At 40.7% G+C, this 17,551-nt stretch overlaps 1 protein-coding gene across 2 annotated transcripts in view; it reads right to left on the bottom strand.

The window, feature by feature from the left end:
* Positions 1 to 17,551, bottom strand: part of Kcnk10 (potassium two pore domain channel subfamily K member 10) — a 137,905-nt gene that overhangs the window by 8,837 nt on the left and 111,517 nt on the right. For both annotated transcript variants that reach the window (XM_063241577.1, XM_063241576.1), the window contains exon 5: positions 1,896 to 2,082. In XM_063241577.1, coding sequence (XP_063097647.1) covers positions 1,896 to 2,082 — 187 coding nt within the window. The remainder of the gene's footprint in view (positions 1 to 1,895; positions 2,083 to 17,551) is intronic.

Raw genomic sequence — 17,551 nt, 5'->3', positions numbered from 1 at the left:
CTTTACTTACTAAAGTTGGAATTTCAAACAGTGCGATAGGACCCTGTGTCAAGTCCCCTTTGGTTTGGTTTAGCAGCCTTCAGTTTTTCCCCGAGGCAACTAAGTAGCTTTCACTAGGATATAATTTGATTCATTCAACATTACAACATGGTTTTTGAGGTTCACGTTCTAGGCTAGGCCAGAGGACGCTGTAGTTTACTCCCCTGAGCTGTCAAAGTTAGGATCATTTTTCTAAATCGCGATCACTCAACCAAGACTGCCGCTAGGGTGCGCTAGTGAACAGCACAGTGAGTCCTCTGGGCCTCCCTTAGCCGCAGCCAGTCTGGACCAGGAAGAAGCTCCGGTGTGCTCCCAGTCAGGGTTGGAAAACGCAGCACTGTTATTACGCTGTCCCAAATTGGGTCTGCTACAAAATAAACAGCCGTCGATCCTGTGCGATCAATGCTCTGATTATATTTCTAGTAGCGTTGATACCATGTCAGATCACAGTAACCAACCACCAACTCTTAGATGTGTGTCTCGTTTTAACAACTGGGCAACCTGCCCTCTCACGCTTAAGGAATGGACCATCACCTGTACCCATGGCTTCTGCATCCATTGATTCAGACCAAAGCCACAGCAAAAAATAATTTGGAAAAAAAAAAAAACAGCATGTGATACGCAGCATCTTTCTCATGTCATTATTCCCTAAAAACAGTACGGGATAACAACTATTGACATTTCATAGCATTAACACTTTTAAGTACTAACAGGAATCCAAAGATGATTTAAGTATATGGAAGGGAATGCATAGACTATAGGAAAATGCTGTACCATTTTATATAAAGGGCTTGAGCATGTGTCAGTTTTAGGATCTGGGAGGCCTGCAGCCAGTCCTCCGTGATATTTGGAGATGACTACATTTTTTAAACAGGAAGTAGTGAACCTCTCTTCTTTCAAAAAAAGCGTTCTCCAAATGGTCAATGTAGTCCTGGAAACTGGAACTTAAAAGGGTCTGGGCTAGTTGTGATCAGTACTGAGAGCGATAAGAGACTCTGGACTCCAGAAACAAAGGAAATGTGGCTCCGAATTCACGGGCAAGTAAGGGCGTTAAAGAAGTGTGGGTGCCTGGGACTGTGAAGTTCATGTTTTCCCTTTTGTGTATTATGCTTTGGGATATTCAAAGTTCTGGTAAATAGTTCTAAACTCCCATCTGCTATGACAGGTATTTACCTTTGAGTGGAGTCTCAGCTGAGTTTTCCCATGGGCCAGATACAGACGACACTAAGGAATTAGCCTGAAGAAATTTATAAGTGTTTCTCTTACTTTGCTTAGTTTATCTGTGTGGTTTCCCTCCACAGCTGAGACAATTAATCAGAAATGGCTGAGGATTGTGAGCAAGAAAAGAATGGTAGAGTCCCAACCCCAGGCTTTCTGAGAATAGGTTTTTAATTAATCCTACATCCAGGAATACACAGGAGTTTTTCAGGGACAACGACTTCTCAGTTCAGCTTTAGAAAGCTTAACGGCAGGTGCCTGTGAGCCTACCTCTGTGCTGACTTTTCCAGAGTTTCATGCTTGCCTTTTGCTAATATGGGTTTTATGAGCCTTAGCATGTTTAAAAAGTCTGTGGTTCAGTGAGAAGTTTACTTTGCTCTTGCATAATTCATAGAACAATAAGGATTTCAAACATCCTGAGAGGAAAGGGCTGGCTTTCTTTTCATGGCAGAAATAAACCTGCTGCTGTTGATATCACACAGAACAAGGGGTCTGATATGAGCCTAAAATGAGTAGCAGCAACAATTATGAGGCATTTTCATATATTTCTTCCACAAGTATGGTAATTTGGAAAAATTCAGCCAACCGATGATCTTCCCCACCAGGTTCCTAGTGACTGGGATGCCCAAAGTGCTTACCTGCTACAAAATCACCAAAACCCACTGTGGTCAAAGTGACTACCACAAAATAAATAGACTCCAAAGCTGTCCATCCCTCAATGTATTTGAAAATAACAGCAGGGATTGTCACAAACACGATGCAGCCAGCCAGAATGAACAGGATGGTCGAGATGACTCGGATCTTGGTCTGGCTCACTTGCTTTTTCTAGAAAGAACAAAGGATAAAGATCAATAGGCAAGTCTGAATCAAAAGACAAATGCGCAGAAGAGCGTGCTCTCTGTGGTATTTCATATGTCTTTAGTCTTAAGTTGTTTGGTAGAAATCTGGTAAAAGCTGCAAAATCTTTCCTAGAAAAATGCACAGAATTTTCAGGTAGCTAAAAGGGTTCTCCGGCTCCCCCAAGTTAAAACTTGGCTCATCCTTTGAACCTTGTACAGTTCTGACTGTGGCACAAATACATTTTCTGAGCTCTTCAACAGTACAAATACAATTATTTCCGAAAAGACTTGTGGTCATTTTTCATGTACCACTACCCATCCTCCATGGTGGGGGTGGGGCAGAAGTCTGATGCTCTTTTTACAATGACAGTGATAGATTTGTATTCAATTTCTCTTGCATCAAAGAACGGCGGGGGGGGGGGGGGGGGAGATGACCTGAGCCAGGCTGAGGTATGTGGATGAAAAGAAAAACACGGCCACTCCCATGTGACACTCCAGTGACAGGCTGTACCCAGGCATTGATGTGTTTCTGCACAATCCTTCCCATCGCAGAAGCTGTACATTTGTAACACACTTTTGTTTTTAAGCACGCTTGTTTAATTCAATGCTGTAGTGGTGATGTTCATTGGCTGCCTTACCCACAACAGAGTCACTGTCTAAAACAGTAGTAGGAGCTTCATCTCACACCAGCTTCCAGAGAGTTAGCAGCTAGTTAGTAAAAATGTATGAAGCATGAGAATTAGATATTGGGGCAAAGAAACCATGCCAGGGTAATTGGCATCATTGGTAAGCTTCACTGATGCACTGGAGACCACCCCTCTGCACTGCCTCTAAGCAATAAAAATTCAGGTCTTCTCCAGCATTGGCACTGGAGATTGTCATCAGGAGTCCCTGACTCCATACACTAGCAGAATAGAAGAAATAAATGTGTAATACTATCTACGTGGCCCACATTGGGTTTTGGCACAGCACACCACACTGGAGATAATCAGTACAGAGAACCTTTACCATGCAAGTTGCTTTCTATTCATTGCCTGTTGGTATATCAGAAGGCAAAGAATCTCAAAGCACACAGAGAGGACTGTGCTCTCGCATATATTTAATTTTACTTCTGCAAAACAGAAGCCAAGAGGGGTTAAGGGACCTGGATAAAATGATACTGCTAATTAGGGGCAGAGCCAAGATTAGAATTCTGATGTAATTACTTCTCAGGCCTGTGCTTAATGATGAAAACAGTTTTCCAAGTTATTCAACAATGTACCAGCTCAAAGTTGTCTTTCCCTAACACAAGACACCAGACTCACTTCCAATGAAGAGCAGGCCTTCCTGTGCCCCTTCTGAGGAAGGAGACTGATAATAAAAAACACTCATTGGGTGGTCTGTCTGAGAAAAGGCATAGAAATATAAAAAAGGAGTCATATGCTCTGACTTCTCAGAGGGTGCTCAGTCTATAAAATAGAAAAAGAGAAAAATAATTTGACCTGTGCCTTTCTATTGCCCCTTCCTCGTTCTCAGAAAAGTCATCAGAAAAAACTGCCTTCAATTGACATTGCTAAAATGTCACATGAAAATACCAACCATTTTCCACACATGAAATTGTTGTGACAAGGTTAACCACCTGCAAATCATAGGAAATATCTTGCTCATTTCATGAATTACTGTGCTAGGTAATAGGAGAGGACATTCTGGGGGCAGTTGAGACCCTCTGAGAATCTAGGAACTTATTAGCTAGGTTTTGTTCACAGACATGCAACAAAAGTCCAAAGCCAAAAAGAAGACTTCGCCGTAGATCATTAAGTGAATCTAATTGCTGGCAACGGGAACACCATCTCCCCCTCTATAAACTGTCCTCCTCAGATGCATAATGAAATTAAAGTGAATCAAATGTTTGTGAGACACTTGTTAAGTCATAAATTAGAATGTGAATGCATTTGCAATCTAAATGAGGTTGAGGTTAGCAAAGAAGGGCTGCAAGTATGTGGGGAGCTGGAGACATGCCTAGGCTGCCTGAGACGGGCAAAGGGAAGATCAGGAGGGCCAGGACTGAGTTTGGTGGAAGAGAAGGTAGCCGGTAGTAGAGGCCACATGACGGTGTCTTAATTGCATTGTCTACTGCAGAGTGCATCAGCAAGCAAACGTTTCCCCTGTGAGTTCCTGGGAGCACTTAATTATTTGAGGTATTTTAGGAAGTTCAGAAATAAGTAGTGTGTGTGTGTGTGCACCCACATTGTACACATGCATATGCTTAGGTGTTTGTTGGTATATGAAAGTGTGTGTACACCCATATTTCATTATAAAAAAGAAAAGGCATAAATGTAAGGCTTTAGCAATACATATCTGTTATTCTGGATACTCATCCTTTTCCACTCTTGAGATAAAAACAAAATAAAACAGCTGCCTCAGCTGAAGGTAGCTTTCACTGCAGAACCACAAACCACCTCACACATCACATAGTGTCCTTCAGGTCTCCTCCCCCATTTATCCTACAACTTCACCCTGGTGTAAGGCAGCGTGGAAGAACCCAGAGGCAAAGCGCAGACACATCTCGTGCCCACTGATAAAGAACTGAGTGACTTCCAGGACTGGTGGCATGCACCTGTGATCCCAGTACTCGGGAGACTGAGTACTGGGAGGACCACAGTGAGTTCAAGGCCAGCCTGGGCTACACAAGTGAGTTCAAGGACAGGTTGTACCACATAGTGAGACCCTGTCTCAAAAAAAAAGAAAAAAAAAAACAAACCTCTTTGCATAAGAGTTTCATCTTCAATAAAATGGAGATAAGACAACCAGCCTTATAGGGTTGTTTAAGAGTGTGGGTAAACAGTGCAGTGCACAGTGATTAACATGCATTTTAATATAAAGTTCACATCTTAGCTTAAATGTAGATTTAATATCTCTCTTGCTACTGAGGAATGCACCCTCATTTCTTCTGTAACATACTCTTTGTCAAGCTTCTGTTTGTTTTCCCTTCCTAGATACATTATCTCGTACAATTACCTCATTTTCAATGGTGGAAAAATTCTCATTCTTCCTGGGTTCTTTACCGCCAACTCCAGATTAGGCTCTCAGACCCCCTCAGCTCACAATCTGGGAAGTTTTTTTATTTGTCTTTCATTTCCCCCTCGCTTTTCATATTCCTTCTTGAAAGTGCAAGGAACTGCAGATAATGCCTGGGATGTCGGGTACCAGCTGCAGAGGGGCCCTGGTTCACTCTGCCTCCCCAAGCCTGCTACACTGTCTGCAATTCTCAATCTGGCTCCGCACCACTCATGAATAGAGCTGGCCTTCCACGAGTTGCTAGGCAAGATCATATTGCTTTTGTACCTGTCAGCAGAGGAGCCAGAAGAAAGCCTTATGAGAGCCCAGAGCTCATCTGTCCTTAGGCTAACCAAACTGTTCTCTGAGAAGAGAAGGTCTGATCTGACCTCACTACAAGGCAGAAATAACAGGATGCTTATGCATTTCAGACCCTATCGTGTCTTGCTTAGGACAGATATGTCCTTATACAAATAGTAGTAACACGCAACACTATGGACCCCTGTCTAAATGGGGATGATTACAGGAATTTCCTGGAGCATTTATTTAGAGTTTATTTGTCAAAATTATATGTGCAATTATTCCAAGGAGCAAATAAGCATCACAAACAGTAGGACAGCCAGTTCTTGGAGCTCCCCTTTGAGAGAGGACTGTATACTCGGACAACACTATGTGTTTACTAATTCCAGACCTCAGAGGCCAACCACGTATCCAACTATCACTGAGCAGAAATCCCTTCCTGTTTTTGTCTCCTTCCACAATGTTATTTTAGGGAGCAAATGTATTTCTCTTCACTGTGAGCCATTTTTTCATTCTGTTTTTCCTCTTCTCTGATACTCACTCTTCTTTATGTTTTTTCTTAGAATTCTGACATTAGCCAGATGTTCAAATATTAGTCAAATTGTTTTGTCTGGCTGGGAAATATTTTTTGGGGGTGCGATTTTTAACCAAGATGTTAGAGATTTTATTCAAAGATACTGCCATAAAAACCCTAGGACAGGAGCTAGATATGCAGAGCTCTAGTTTATGGCTGAGTTTGGTTTTGTTGAAATACAAACATGTCACCATGGTAATGCAATTGAGCCGAAGTTAATTTCTCAAAATGGAAAGATAATAGGAACTGTCTCACAAAGGACAGATGTTATTTTCTTATACTATTATGTTTTCTTCAGAGATTTCTTCCATAAGGTCCATTTATAACTAATAGTTTCAAAATCATAACATATAACCATGAAGCGCCAGCAAGTCTATAAACTTAGGAACCGTTTTTAAATCCCATTGCCTATAATATTCATTGGTAGAGACATTCTAAACACACATTACTGAGAATAGTGCAGTAAAGTCTCCATGGAAACTACTGAAAATGTCCTACTCAAGAGCTGAATAAACAAATGGATCACATTAATATGAAAAGAGAGAGAGAGAGAGAGAGTTATAGCCCTCTGGCTCTCGGTCACAGTGCAACAGAAAACAGACTGACTAATTCAGTGCTCTGCTGTTTCACCTTGCAATGATTTTAGAAAAATTCTGATATATATATATATATATATATATATATATATATATATATATATATAACTAGCAATTTTATCTTTGGACTGCCAATGTAGGTCCTGGGAAGAGAAAAATTAACATTCACAAATAATAGAAACTGTTAGCTGTTCTACTCCAGAATATCTGTAATTAAAATCTTTGAAAGCTGGTGGCTATTAACACTTGAAGATAATACACTACCAGGACACAAGGTTTTACATTCAAAATTCAGCTAGTTCATTCATAACTCATTTAGTATGTGGCTATGAAGAACTTCTATATGCATATGCATGTGCAAGAACTTCTATAGGCACCATTCTAGTTGCAAGAGATATAGAGGGAGGAAGATGGAGTACAGGGAGGAGAGAGAGAAGGTCTCCATGAGCACAACACAGTCTAGTGGCCAGAGGCAGGGAGGGAACAGCTGAGTTTTCAGCTAGGCTCTGTGGACGCTGTCCATGGTGTCCTGTCCAGGTAAACAGTGAAAGTAAAGATAGACATCACAGTAATAAAATGTATTACCATGGAGAGAAGAAGGAAAAAGAATACTATTCTTGTTGTTCTGGAATGTAGCTCAGGAGTCTCAGTTTATGACTTATTTTGTCATGACTTTCTATAAAGTTGTGTTTTCATCTAACCTGTTGCCAGTCTAAAAATTAATTCAAAGCTCTTTATTTTATTTCTGTCTCTGAAATAGTTAGATACTAGGTTAGATGAGAAGATTTCTTACATCCTCGGAAGAATTCTAGATCCAGATCACTAAACCATTGCTCCTTCTTTGCCAGTCACACTGGCTGTCAACTAGCATCACTTCATCCGAGGGTCTCGCTGTCAGGCATTCAAAGCATCATCCAGCCCGAGCATCCACTTGGTCCAGAGCATATCCCTAAGTAGGACCCATGGTCCATGGCCTTACCATCCTTCATGCGCCCAACCCCATCTAAGTAGGAGTCCTAAGTCACAATTTCAGTGAGTTCTGAAGATTCTAAGACCCTCAGCTTGAGTTTGGCCTTGCAAATCTGCTCAGTATAAGGGATTCAAGATCTGTGTAGAACAAATACAGCTTCCAACAGTTACGTCTGGGTCTGGAGCACCTCTGGATCTTTCAGGTCTCACCATAAAAACATTTTAAGAATGAATTTCTATTCACTCCACTATGAAGGAGAAAAGCAGCCAGACCCTCTGCTGTGCAGCCAGCTCTCCTTCCAGTAGGGAAGGCCACTGATGCAGAAGGGATCCTCCTAAAAGAAAGTAAGGAATTGTGAAAGCCTTTAAGGAAGTGTGGGCTCTGGGCTGAGCCATCTAGGACAGATGAGGATGTTGGACGGTGGCTGGGGGTAGGGTAGAGAGCAGAGTCAGGGCTTCAGTGCAGGTGGAAAGTCTACGGGTACAGTGAAACACTCACTTGCTCCACAGTGGATTATCTAAGAACACTTTTTGTCATCCTTCCTATCCATCCATCCATCCATCTCTTGCCATATGACTGTTCCCATGGGACCAGCATCCAAGAATACTGAGGAAGTATGAAAGAGAAGCTGTCTTGTGCCACCTACCCTCATGCTCAGGTACAGATAACTTGGAGGGACGGTATTTCTGAGCTCCTGCTAGGTTGTCTGGAATGACTCCCTATGTTGAGGGATAAAGGTAAGATGACTCCATATGTTGAGGAATAAAGGTAAGTAGAAGATAGTTGTGCATTTTCCATTAGCTTATCTTGCCTATTATAAAATTTGAAGAAAGCCTCCAAGATCATCATATTTATATCAATACCTATAAAATGCTCCACTATTATTAGACAAATGATAAGCAATCTTCTACCCAATAGAGGGAAGCCTCTTCCCTCTCTCCCTGAATGCTTTTGAATGTAAATACCTAGAGATATTTATCTACATAAAGCCATGAAGAATGACGAAATAGGCAAGAAGAAATCTTATAAGGAAAAGATGTGTGAACTATAAAGAAAACAATGAGAAGCATGACAAAATAAAATCTTTAGGAAGAATAAAAGCTTAATTGAGAAAAATATTTTGAGGTATAGAAAGCAGAGAAGGAACAATGGCTTAGGAATCTGAATCTAGAATTCTTCTGAAGGTATAAGAAGTCGTCTCATCTAAGCTAGTATCTAATTGTTTCAGAGACAGAAATAAAGTGAAGAAAGAGCTTTGAATTAATTTTTGGACTACTAACAGATTAGATGACAACACAGCTTTGTAGGAAGTCATGAAGTAAGTCATAAATGGGATGACTTGAGAAAATGTCTTGAGCATGGTATTTCCCAGGCTATGAATGAAGTAGAGCTGCACAATTTTTCTATTCTTTCATTCAATAAGCATTTATCATGCACCTACTTGGGTACTGCGCTAACTTCTGAATGGCTACCAAGGTTATGGAACTAGAGGAAGTAAGACAAGCATTAAACAATTACACATGCAAATATAGAATCATATAACTTTCCATAAAAGTTAAAAGTGTGAGAGCAATCCAAGAGGACCTGATGATGTCATTGAACTCTTTGATTTACACACAGTCCTTACACATGGTCCATACTTCAAGATTCCCCAATCGTAGTAAAGGACTTGTTGCAAATGATCCAAGACTAAGGATTAATGGTGGAGAGAAATAAGCTTACAGGGAAACCAAGGAAGCCCCAGTGAAATTGGACTTCGCATTCACTGGCTGCTTTCTACTCCTGACAAAGTTCCCCAGGTGGATGCCTTCACATCCCGAGACCCTTGGCCTCCTTCAATCTCACCTGAGTTGCATACAAATGTCTCAAGGAAGTTTCCAATTCCAAGTGTGCATGAGTCATGGACAAATAAGTGAATACGTAAGTCATCTGTTTATTCATCTACCATTCATCTATGGCTATTAGGAAGTTGCACTGCTTTTTAATATCATTAGAATGGATTGAATTAGAGTGAGTAGGCAGAAATCTATTTGGATTATTGAACACACATAATAAATATCCCTGTTTTTAGTTAATTAGTACATTTTTCCTTTCAAAAGAGTTAAATTACATGCAACTCCTTTAACAGAGTTTAACAGATTGATGAAAGTATGTTTTTGCCATTTGTTAAGTTAACTATGCATGTGAAGGGATGTGTATCACAAGGCTATGTGACTCCAGGGACCACAACTTCCAAAAAATAAAGTAGTAAAACACAATCCATCCTTAGATGGAATTACATCATGGTAGATATTTTATTTAGAAAATGATCCTCTTTAAAATATAGTTTTAGACTTCCGGGAGAACATGGCGGACAGATAACAGCAACTATCGGAGGCTCTCTGAAAGACTCGGCTCAGAAGCCAGGAATGGTGCGGACTAAGGAGACATAAACAGGTGGAGATATGCTCTGCTGACTCAGGAACGAACTGGGCTGAGAGAAACCAACTTGGAATGCAGTCCTGGTGCTAAAACAGGAACAGAAAAGCCTCGGTGTGGAGGCTGGACCCCGCGCCATTGTAAGCCACGATTTGGGTTTCCCGCCGCGCGGCGGCTGGCTGCCTCTACAGTGGCTCGGCAAGGAGAGAGACGCGCAGAAGCTCTGTGAACGGAAGTCTGCGAACGGCAGAGAGGCGTGCACTGACTTGTGGTGAGGTGAGTGAGAGAAACTGACACTCTACCACAGTTTGACTCCAGCAGAGGACTTTCTGGGCCCGAGCAGTCCTGCGGGAGCAGGGCACGGTGGCGACTCCAGCCACACATCCCCCTCTCGGGCGGGATTGGTGAAAAGTGCCTGGCCTGAGTGACGCTGCCGGCAGACCTGGTAGGCTGTCCCAACCCAGATCCCAGAGCCTGACGGTGGCCGGGAGGGGAGACGCGTAGGCTGCCTGGTCCGTAACTCCCTGGTGCGCAGCGGTGAGCCGGAACACCTAACTGGCGCAATACGATCAGGCTGTGGCTGACTGGGAGAGAAGCTGGGCCTCTTATATAAGCTTGCATATATAAGGAACAGAGAAGAAGAGGCAGCATGGGAAGAGGCAGCAACAAGAAAGGCCCCTCGGCCCCCAATTCTGAGAAACAGGCAATAGCAGACACCGCACCAATATACATAAGGCACCATATAGAGAGCCTCATAGACCAATTCAGGAATGAAGTTATCAACGACCTGAAGCTAGAAGTATGCAGAATAGTTAGAGAAATGCTAAGTACCACCCAAGAAAAAACAGGCGGTGGAATGGAAGAACAGAAAAAAAGGGGAGAATTGTTTGATGGAGAAAACAGAGAAAGCATAGAATACGTGAAACAGGTTCAAAGGGACTACCAAGATACTAAGAAGTCTATAGAAGACTGGCATAACAGCTTGAAAGAAACTAAGGACAGACTATCTGAACTGGAGGGCAGACTTGTAATATGGGAGAATGAAATGAAAAACTTCTTAAAAATAACAAAGAAACAAACAGCAATAATACAAAGACAAGAAGATGATAAGAGGATCCATAACTTAAGGATTAAGAACATAAAAGAAGAAGTAGGGACACAAACAAGTGAACTACAAAAGCTACTCACAGAAATAATCCAGGAGAATTTTCCTAATTTAGCAAAAGGTAAAGATACTCAGATGTATGAGGCATACAAACCCCAGCTACCTACAACCCAAACAGAGCAACACCCAGGCATATAATAATAAAAATTCCAGAAATTCAATACAAGAACAGAATATTAAAAGCTGTAAGAGACAAGAAACAGACCACTTACAAGGGAACACCCATCAGAATTACAGCAGATTTCTCTGCACAAACCATCAAATCACGAAGAGCGTGGGGGGAAATAATTCAAGCTTTGAAAGATAATAATCTCCAGCCAAGATTGAGATATCCTGCACAACTGTCCCTGGAAATTGATGGAAAAACAAGGTGCTTCCAGGATAAAGAGGAACTGGGGGAATTTGCAACCACCAATTCAACTCTACAGAGAGTATTGCAGGATATTCTAAAAAAAGAAAAATACAAAGAATCCAGAAATAATGGCAGAGAGGCCACAACGAATGGAGCAGAGAACAAAATGAAGAAGACAAACTGACAGCTACTGACAGAAAAAGAGCTCAACAGAAACGAGGCAGAGAAGATTGGATGATTGGAACAGCTATTTTGGAGAAAATGACATCTTAATAGGTAATACTGATTTAGTATCATCTTGTTTTGAAGTCTCATCTAACTTTTGTCCTTCTGTCTCCAATGGCCTAAATAGGTTGTATCTTAATGGATTTTATTATGTACGATAGTATAAGCAAAAACCTTGTAAAGACAAGGAGATTATACAGAAACCATTGTTCATTTTCTGTTAGTCGATTCTAAATACTCTGTAATGCTGTCATTCTCTTGAATGGTTTTACATTGTTTTGATATACTTAATGCTACAGTATACGAAGTTGTACTCAAGGATTTCAAAGAAAGAGACAATATGGTAACTACTTTTAGGTTAGGATTATCTGGTGGTGAATCACTATTCTGCTTAAATGGTTATGTTTTGATGTGCGCTGTTTTGCTGTTATGCCCTCTTTTATCTCAATCTCCACTCCATTATTTACTTTTTTATCTTTATCCTTTTAATTAAAGGAAAAAAATAGCAGGATATATTATAGCAACCCACTTTGACTTTTCATTACCTTGATTTAAAGCCCTGTATTACTCTCACCATCTGGTTTTTAACTGATGTTCCCCTATTCTGTTTTGCTGGATAGTATCAGGTTCGAAAGTTTAGGCATCAGCTGTGAAGATAATGAGATTCATTATGACGCCCATTCTTGTTGACTTTTATCTACTTTTGAAGACCTACAATGTCTCCAATGTTTTGGTTTTGTCGGTTTTATTCTTTACTGTTTTGTTCAATTGTATTATAACTAACGATATAGGCAATTCTATTAGAGATAGCGGGAGGCATTATGGTAACCATTGTTGATAACCTTGTATTATGTTTTTACATTATCTATTATGTCCACCCTTTTGACTTGACCGATTCTGTTCTGTTATGTCACATTTGGTTTTACTCTCTTCCAAAAAAGTAATAAGAACCGTGGGAGCAATGAAACCCAAAATGTGTAATAGTCATGGTACAAAAGAGAGGAAAAGAAAGTGCTCCAAACTATATAACTGCATGTATATTTAAGTGTATAAGATAGAAAATGATATCACAGAGTTTTATTGGATCATTGAACAGAACTGTTTGCAGTATCATTGTTGGAATGTCCACTTTACAAGCTTTAATTTTGTGACTTGAACAATTATTTCTAAGATGACAATATGTAATCCATTAACTAGTGATTTCCTACTGTTCATTTTTTTTTCTGTAAATCTGTATAACTTGTACCCTTTCCCTGCTTTTTTTTTTCTTTTCTCCTTAAATAAAATTTAAAAAAATAATAATTAAAAAAAAATATAGTTTTAGCCATAGCAATATATATACATCCATATTTATAACAACTCAGTTTATAATAGCTAAATCTTGGAAAAAATACAAGCCCCATCAATCACAGAAAGGATAAAAATGATGTGGTATTTTTATATAATGGAGTACTACTCAGCTATAAAGAAGAATAAACTTGAGGGTTTTATAGGTAAATGGATGTAACGTGAGGCCATATACATAAGTGAAATAGATCAGACTCACATGTGTAAATATTTCATTGTCTCCCTGGTGTAAAAAACTGAAAGAGTAAGTAAGATAGAAAATGTAAATGGATATTGTGAATGGGAAAGAAATTGCTTAAAAGAAAAGAACAGATGTCATGTAGGTTCCAGGGAGAGAGAAGTCAGTGTCTCACAAGAACTGGTCATGCTGGGACTCGGGGGCCAACCAAGAACTCAACTAGCCAGTCTTTCTGGTAAGCCATGCAAGCTACACAGGTTCCAGGGAAGCAAAAGTCAGATGGCATATCCTGTGAGCCTACCAGTACACCACAGGCTGAGAATCAAACACCATCTGTGTGTTGCCCCCTCCACCCCAAGTAATCAGATGATTTAGAGCACAGGCTGAGTTGATAGCAATTAAGGTACATAAAGCAATTAAATGCTTGTATTGTTTGGTTGATTATGCAGGCCTAGGGCCAGCAGTCTGAGCATCTCTTGGGAGGATGACAGTATACAATATAGCATGGGGGATTTCCTTCTATCTTGTCTTTGAAGGCCAATATTGTCTCCAGTTTTGCTTTGTTCTGATTAATTGTTTTTGCTTTATTCAACATTCTGTTTTGATTGGTCTTACTGTGTTTTGTTTTTGGCTTGGTTTTTCTATACCTGATGAAATGGACAACTATTGTGAAGATAACAAGATATACTATGGTAACTACTGTTGTTTTCCTGGTATCCTGCTTTAAAGTTCTGTACCAATTTTGCTGCATTGTTTTGATTGGCTCTTGTTCTGTCTTGTTTTGTTGGATTTTACTATCTTTAAAATAAAAAAAAAAGAACAACTGGCATAGAAGAATGAGAAAAGAAAGGAAAAGATTATATGTATATTCATATATATATTATATATTCAAGATAGATAACTTACTACTAATCGCTGTTAGTTCATTAAAAAGAAAAGTTTGTGATTTCATTGTTTGATTGATCATTTTTTTCATGCCTATGTCTTGTGATCCCAACAACTACTTTGAAGATAACAACAGACAATATATTAAACAGTGTTAATCTCCTAATATATATATATATAGTTTTAAAATACATTATTCATAAAAAGTGTTTAGCAGAAAGTATACGCTTTTATTTAAACAGTTTCTTTGCAAAAGACCAGAAACTGATACCCTAAAGACAAAAGACACCCAGGCCTCCGGATGTGTACCTCACATTGGAGGTACAATTGGAAAACTGAATTGAACTGACCCTACATTTCCTAAAGAAAATAGCTGCAGCATGCAGTTACTGTTAATGACTATTAACAATGCCATTATAGTTCACCAAGCTACACTAGTATCATATTGTGATGGAACTGTGCTAGTGACACCGCATGGTACGACCACTTTAGACGATATCATTTTTCTTCTTATCTGCTCATCGTTTGAAGCCCCTTCTTTACTCTGGTGTAAAGACAGAGCACTGTCTCTAGCATAGAAGCTGAAAAATACCAGCTACTCACTTCTGCAGCCTCCTTTGTTACATGACACAAGCACCTAAATTCTACTTCCTCAACCATAAAGATGTAAGTCTGACTTTGAACCACACTCTTGTGATGCAGATGTGAATCATGAAGTGTTCATCCAATAGTTTTCTCTGTGTTCCCCCCACCTCATTTTTCTCATTGGTCCCCTAAAGACTGCCCCTAATAAAGGGGGAAAGGTTTGCAGAAGCATGTATGCAGAATCACCTCTTCCTTTCTGGAGACAAAATAAGACTGGACCAGGAATGGAAAGAGAGAAGGCAGAATGCCACTCAGCCCGGAGGGACAAGATGGTGAAAAGACACTGACTTCCTAGAGTCTCACAGGGCCCAGGTAGAACCTCCAGCCTGGAGGACCAGAGGGCAAAAAGAAAAGGGTTAGATGCAGAATTCTTCCCTAGTGTGGGTTCCAAATTATTCTAGAGTCCTGGATCTTCCTATGTGCCTGGAACAGAAAGTAAAGGACTTAGACACCTGTGCATGGGGAGGAGACCTGGAAGGAGAAATTTGCCAAAAATCGAGGTAGAGCTGAAGAGCACCAGGTGGCAGCGTCCTGGTGGGAAAGGCTGGCTAAAGCAGTGGACACACCACTGGTGTCACATATATAGGCAAGGACCACAGTGACATCCCTTCCAGGGTTTGGTACGATGGTGCAAATATATTCCATTTCTGCAGCATCCTGCTCCAGCTGCACTATTTGTGCCAGGCAGACACAGGAGTGGCTTCTGTCCAGACCAACCCTGTGGCCTCATTTGAGTCACTGTTCTTGGGAAGGTGCCTTCCAAGTTTGGTTCTCCAGCCATCTCAAGGATTCAGTGGCTATCCAATATTATTTTTTTTAAGGTTTCCTTTTTTCTTAAATTAGCCATAGCTGCTTTCTTTTCATTGTGAGCTAAGCCACCTGTCTGCATCAGCCACTCCTAGAGGTCAGAGTGAGCTGGCTTCCCTCGGCGACAGGACTGGAATCTAAGATCTGAAAGCATCAGGAACTGTAACTAGATGTGTTAGAACTACTGTGTATCATATTTCTCCAGGATTCCTGAACCTTAAAAAGTCTTGTGAAGAAGTACAGCCAGTCTGAGCTTCCATGTAGAAGTGGCTGCATAAACTCCTGGAAACTAGTGTTACTTGGGGAGCAGTGTTAATCTCCTCGCTAAAGCCCACAGCGCAGCAGCACTATCCACTGGGGCAGAAGGGTCTACTACCTGCAGGAAAGTTACCAGCAAAACTGCCAAAAGTTCAGTGGTTAGAGCAAGATCAGCCATGCAGAAAGAGATGATGGAGTAGCACAGGAAAAGGCACAGACATGGCTGCACATGGTAACGAGTCTTGTGAGCACTGGATGGCCGGATGACACAGAAAGCACCAGTGAAGCACCAGGCATTTGGGCCTGATGTAGCACAATTCGCAATACATTAATAGTGGATCTCTTTGGGCCAAGGATAAGCACATGATGCTATTTTCTTCTTTGTGCTCCTCTCTACAATGACCATGTATTCCTCTTTGTAATGAAATACAAAGAAAGGAGGGGTAGAGGTGGGATAGAACACAAGAAGAGGGGTAAAGAGAAGCAAATGAAGACAGATAACAACCAACTGGCTCATGAACACTGCCGCGGTTCCCCATGGGCCAGTAGCACAATGCCCTTGAAAATCATACCCCTTATCTTTGTTTTGAGAGCAGGTGACAACTGTGCCCTTGAGCAAAGCCTACAAGAGAGAAGGAGTAGATATTCCCCACGGTACAACAGGAGAGATGGGCCATGCCCGCGCTCTCAGACTCCCAGGAACATTTGCCAAAGGTGGCAGGAGAAGCCATGAGGACCTGGTCTTGTTCCAGTTCAGTAATTGCATCCTGCCCGCTCCCCTGTGCCATCTCCTCTTTTTATAGAATGTGGCACCCCCCACTCTGAGCAAAGCTGTTGGGGAGCCCTGCTATTGGCAGGTACTTGGCTGGCCCTCTCCCTCATCTATAATAGTAGTTATTTTGTATTTTGCTGTCTGGAGGATCTGAGTTGTTCACTGGTGCCCAAATACAGTATCATTTCATGCTTCTATGCCCTTCATTTTTTAAGTTTTTCGTTGTTTCTTTCTTTCTTTTTTTTTTTTTTTTGAGAATTTTAGGTTTACAGAGAAATGCAGGAATATCCCAGGCATGCAGTGAGTGGGTTAAGAATGTTCAGACCTCCTGCGATATAAGAGTTAAGAACATAAATCAGAATAACTTCATATAAATTAAATAAAATTTATTTTTAAAAATTTGCACCATCAATATAGGTTAAATTTTACAAGAACATGACCAATGTAAATGGGAAGAAAGCCGAATGTTGATTAGGTGGACTTTACTGAGAATTGTTCTCTATTTTGGAAAACCAGCGTCACTAGAGGAAGAATCCCTGGTGGTGTGTTAGTCACCAGTACAACACACCTGAGGCACACTGTGGTTGGAGCCAGTGTTAATGCTAATGCTAGCGTGGAGGTGCATACAGAGTCGAAGCCTCACGAATTTCAGCTAGCAGGTCTCTGGGGTTTCATGACCAAGGACCTATTACTGAAACATAACATTTTTATTATGAATTGCTCTCTTTTCATCTCCATATTGCAGCTAGAAAACCAGTATTGGCCATTCTAAAATTCCTTATCTGGGCAAGATGTACTGACTGTGGAATTTATTTGAATGGAGTAAAAAAAACCCACTAATAAATATTTTTATAAAAGGAGATATCAAATATTAGAGAGTTCAGGCTTTTTGAATTTCCCATGAGAAAGCAGAGATTTCCCACTTGC

The sequence above is a fragment of the Cavia porcellus genome, unplaced genomic scaffold (genome assembly GCF_034190915.1).
Source record: "Cavia porcellus strain 051 isolate PalLab524CR breed Dunkin Hartley unplaced genomic scaffold, mCavPor4.1 scaffold_31, whole genome shotgun sequence".
Lineage (NCBI taxonomy): Eukaryota > Metazoa > Chordata > Mammalia > Rodentia > Caviidae > Cavia > Cavia porcellus.
The sequence above is the reverse complement of the archived record's forward strand: the minus strand, read 5'-3'. Positions and strand labels throughout refer to the sequence as shown.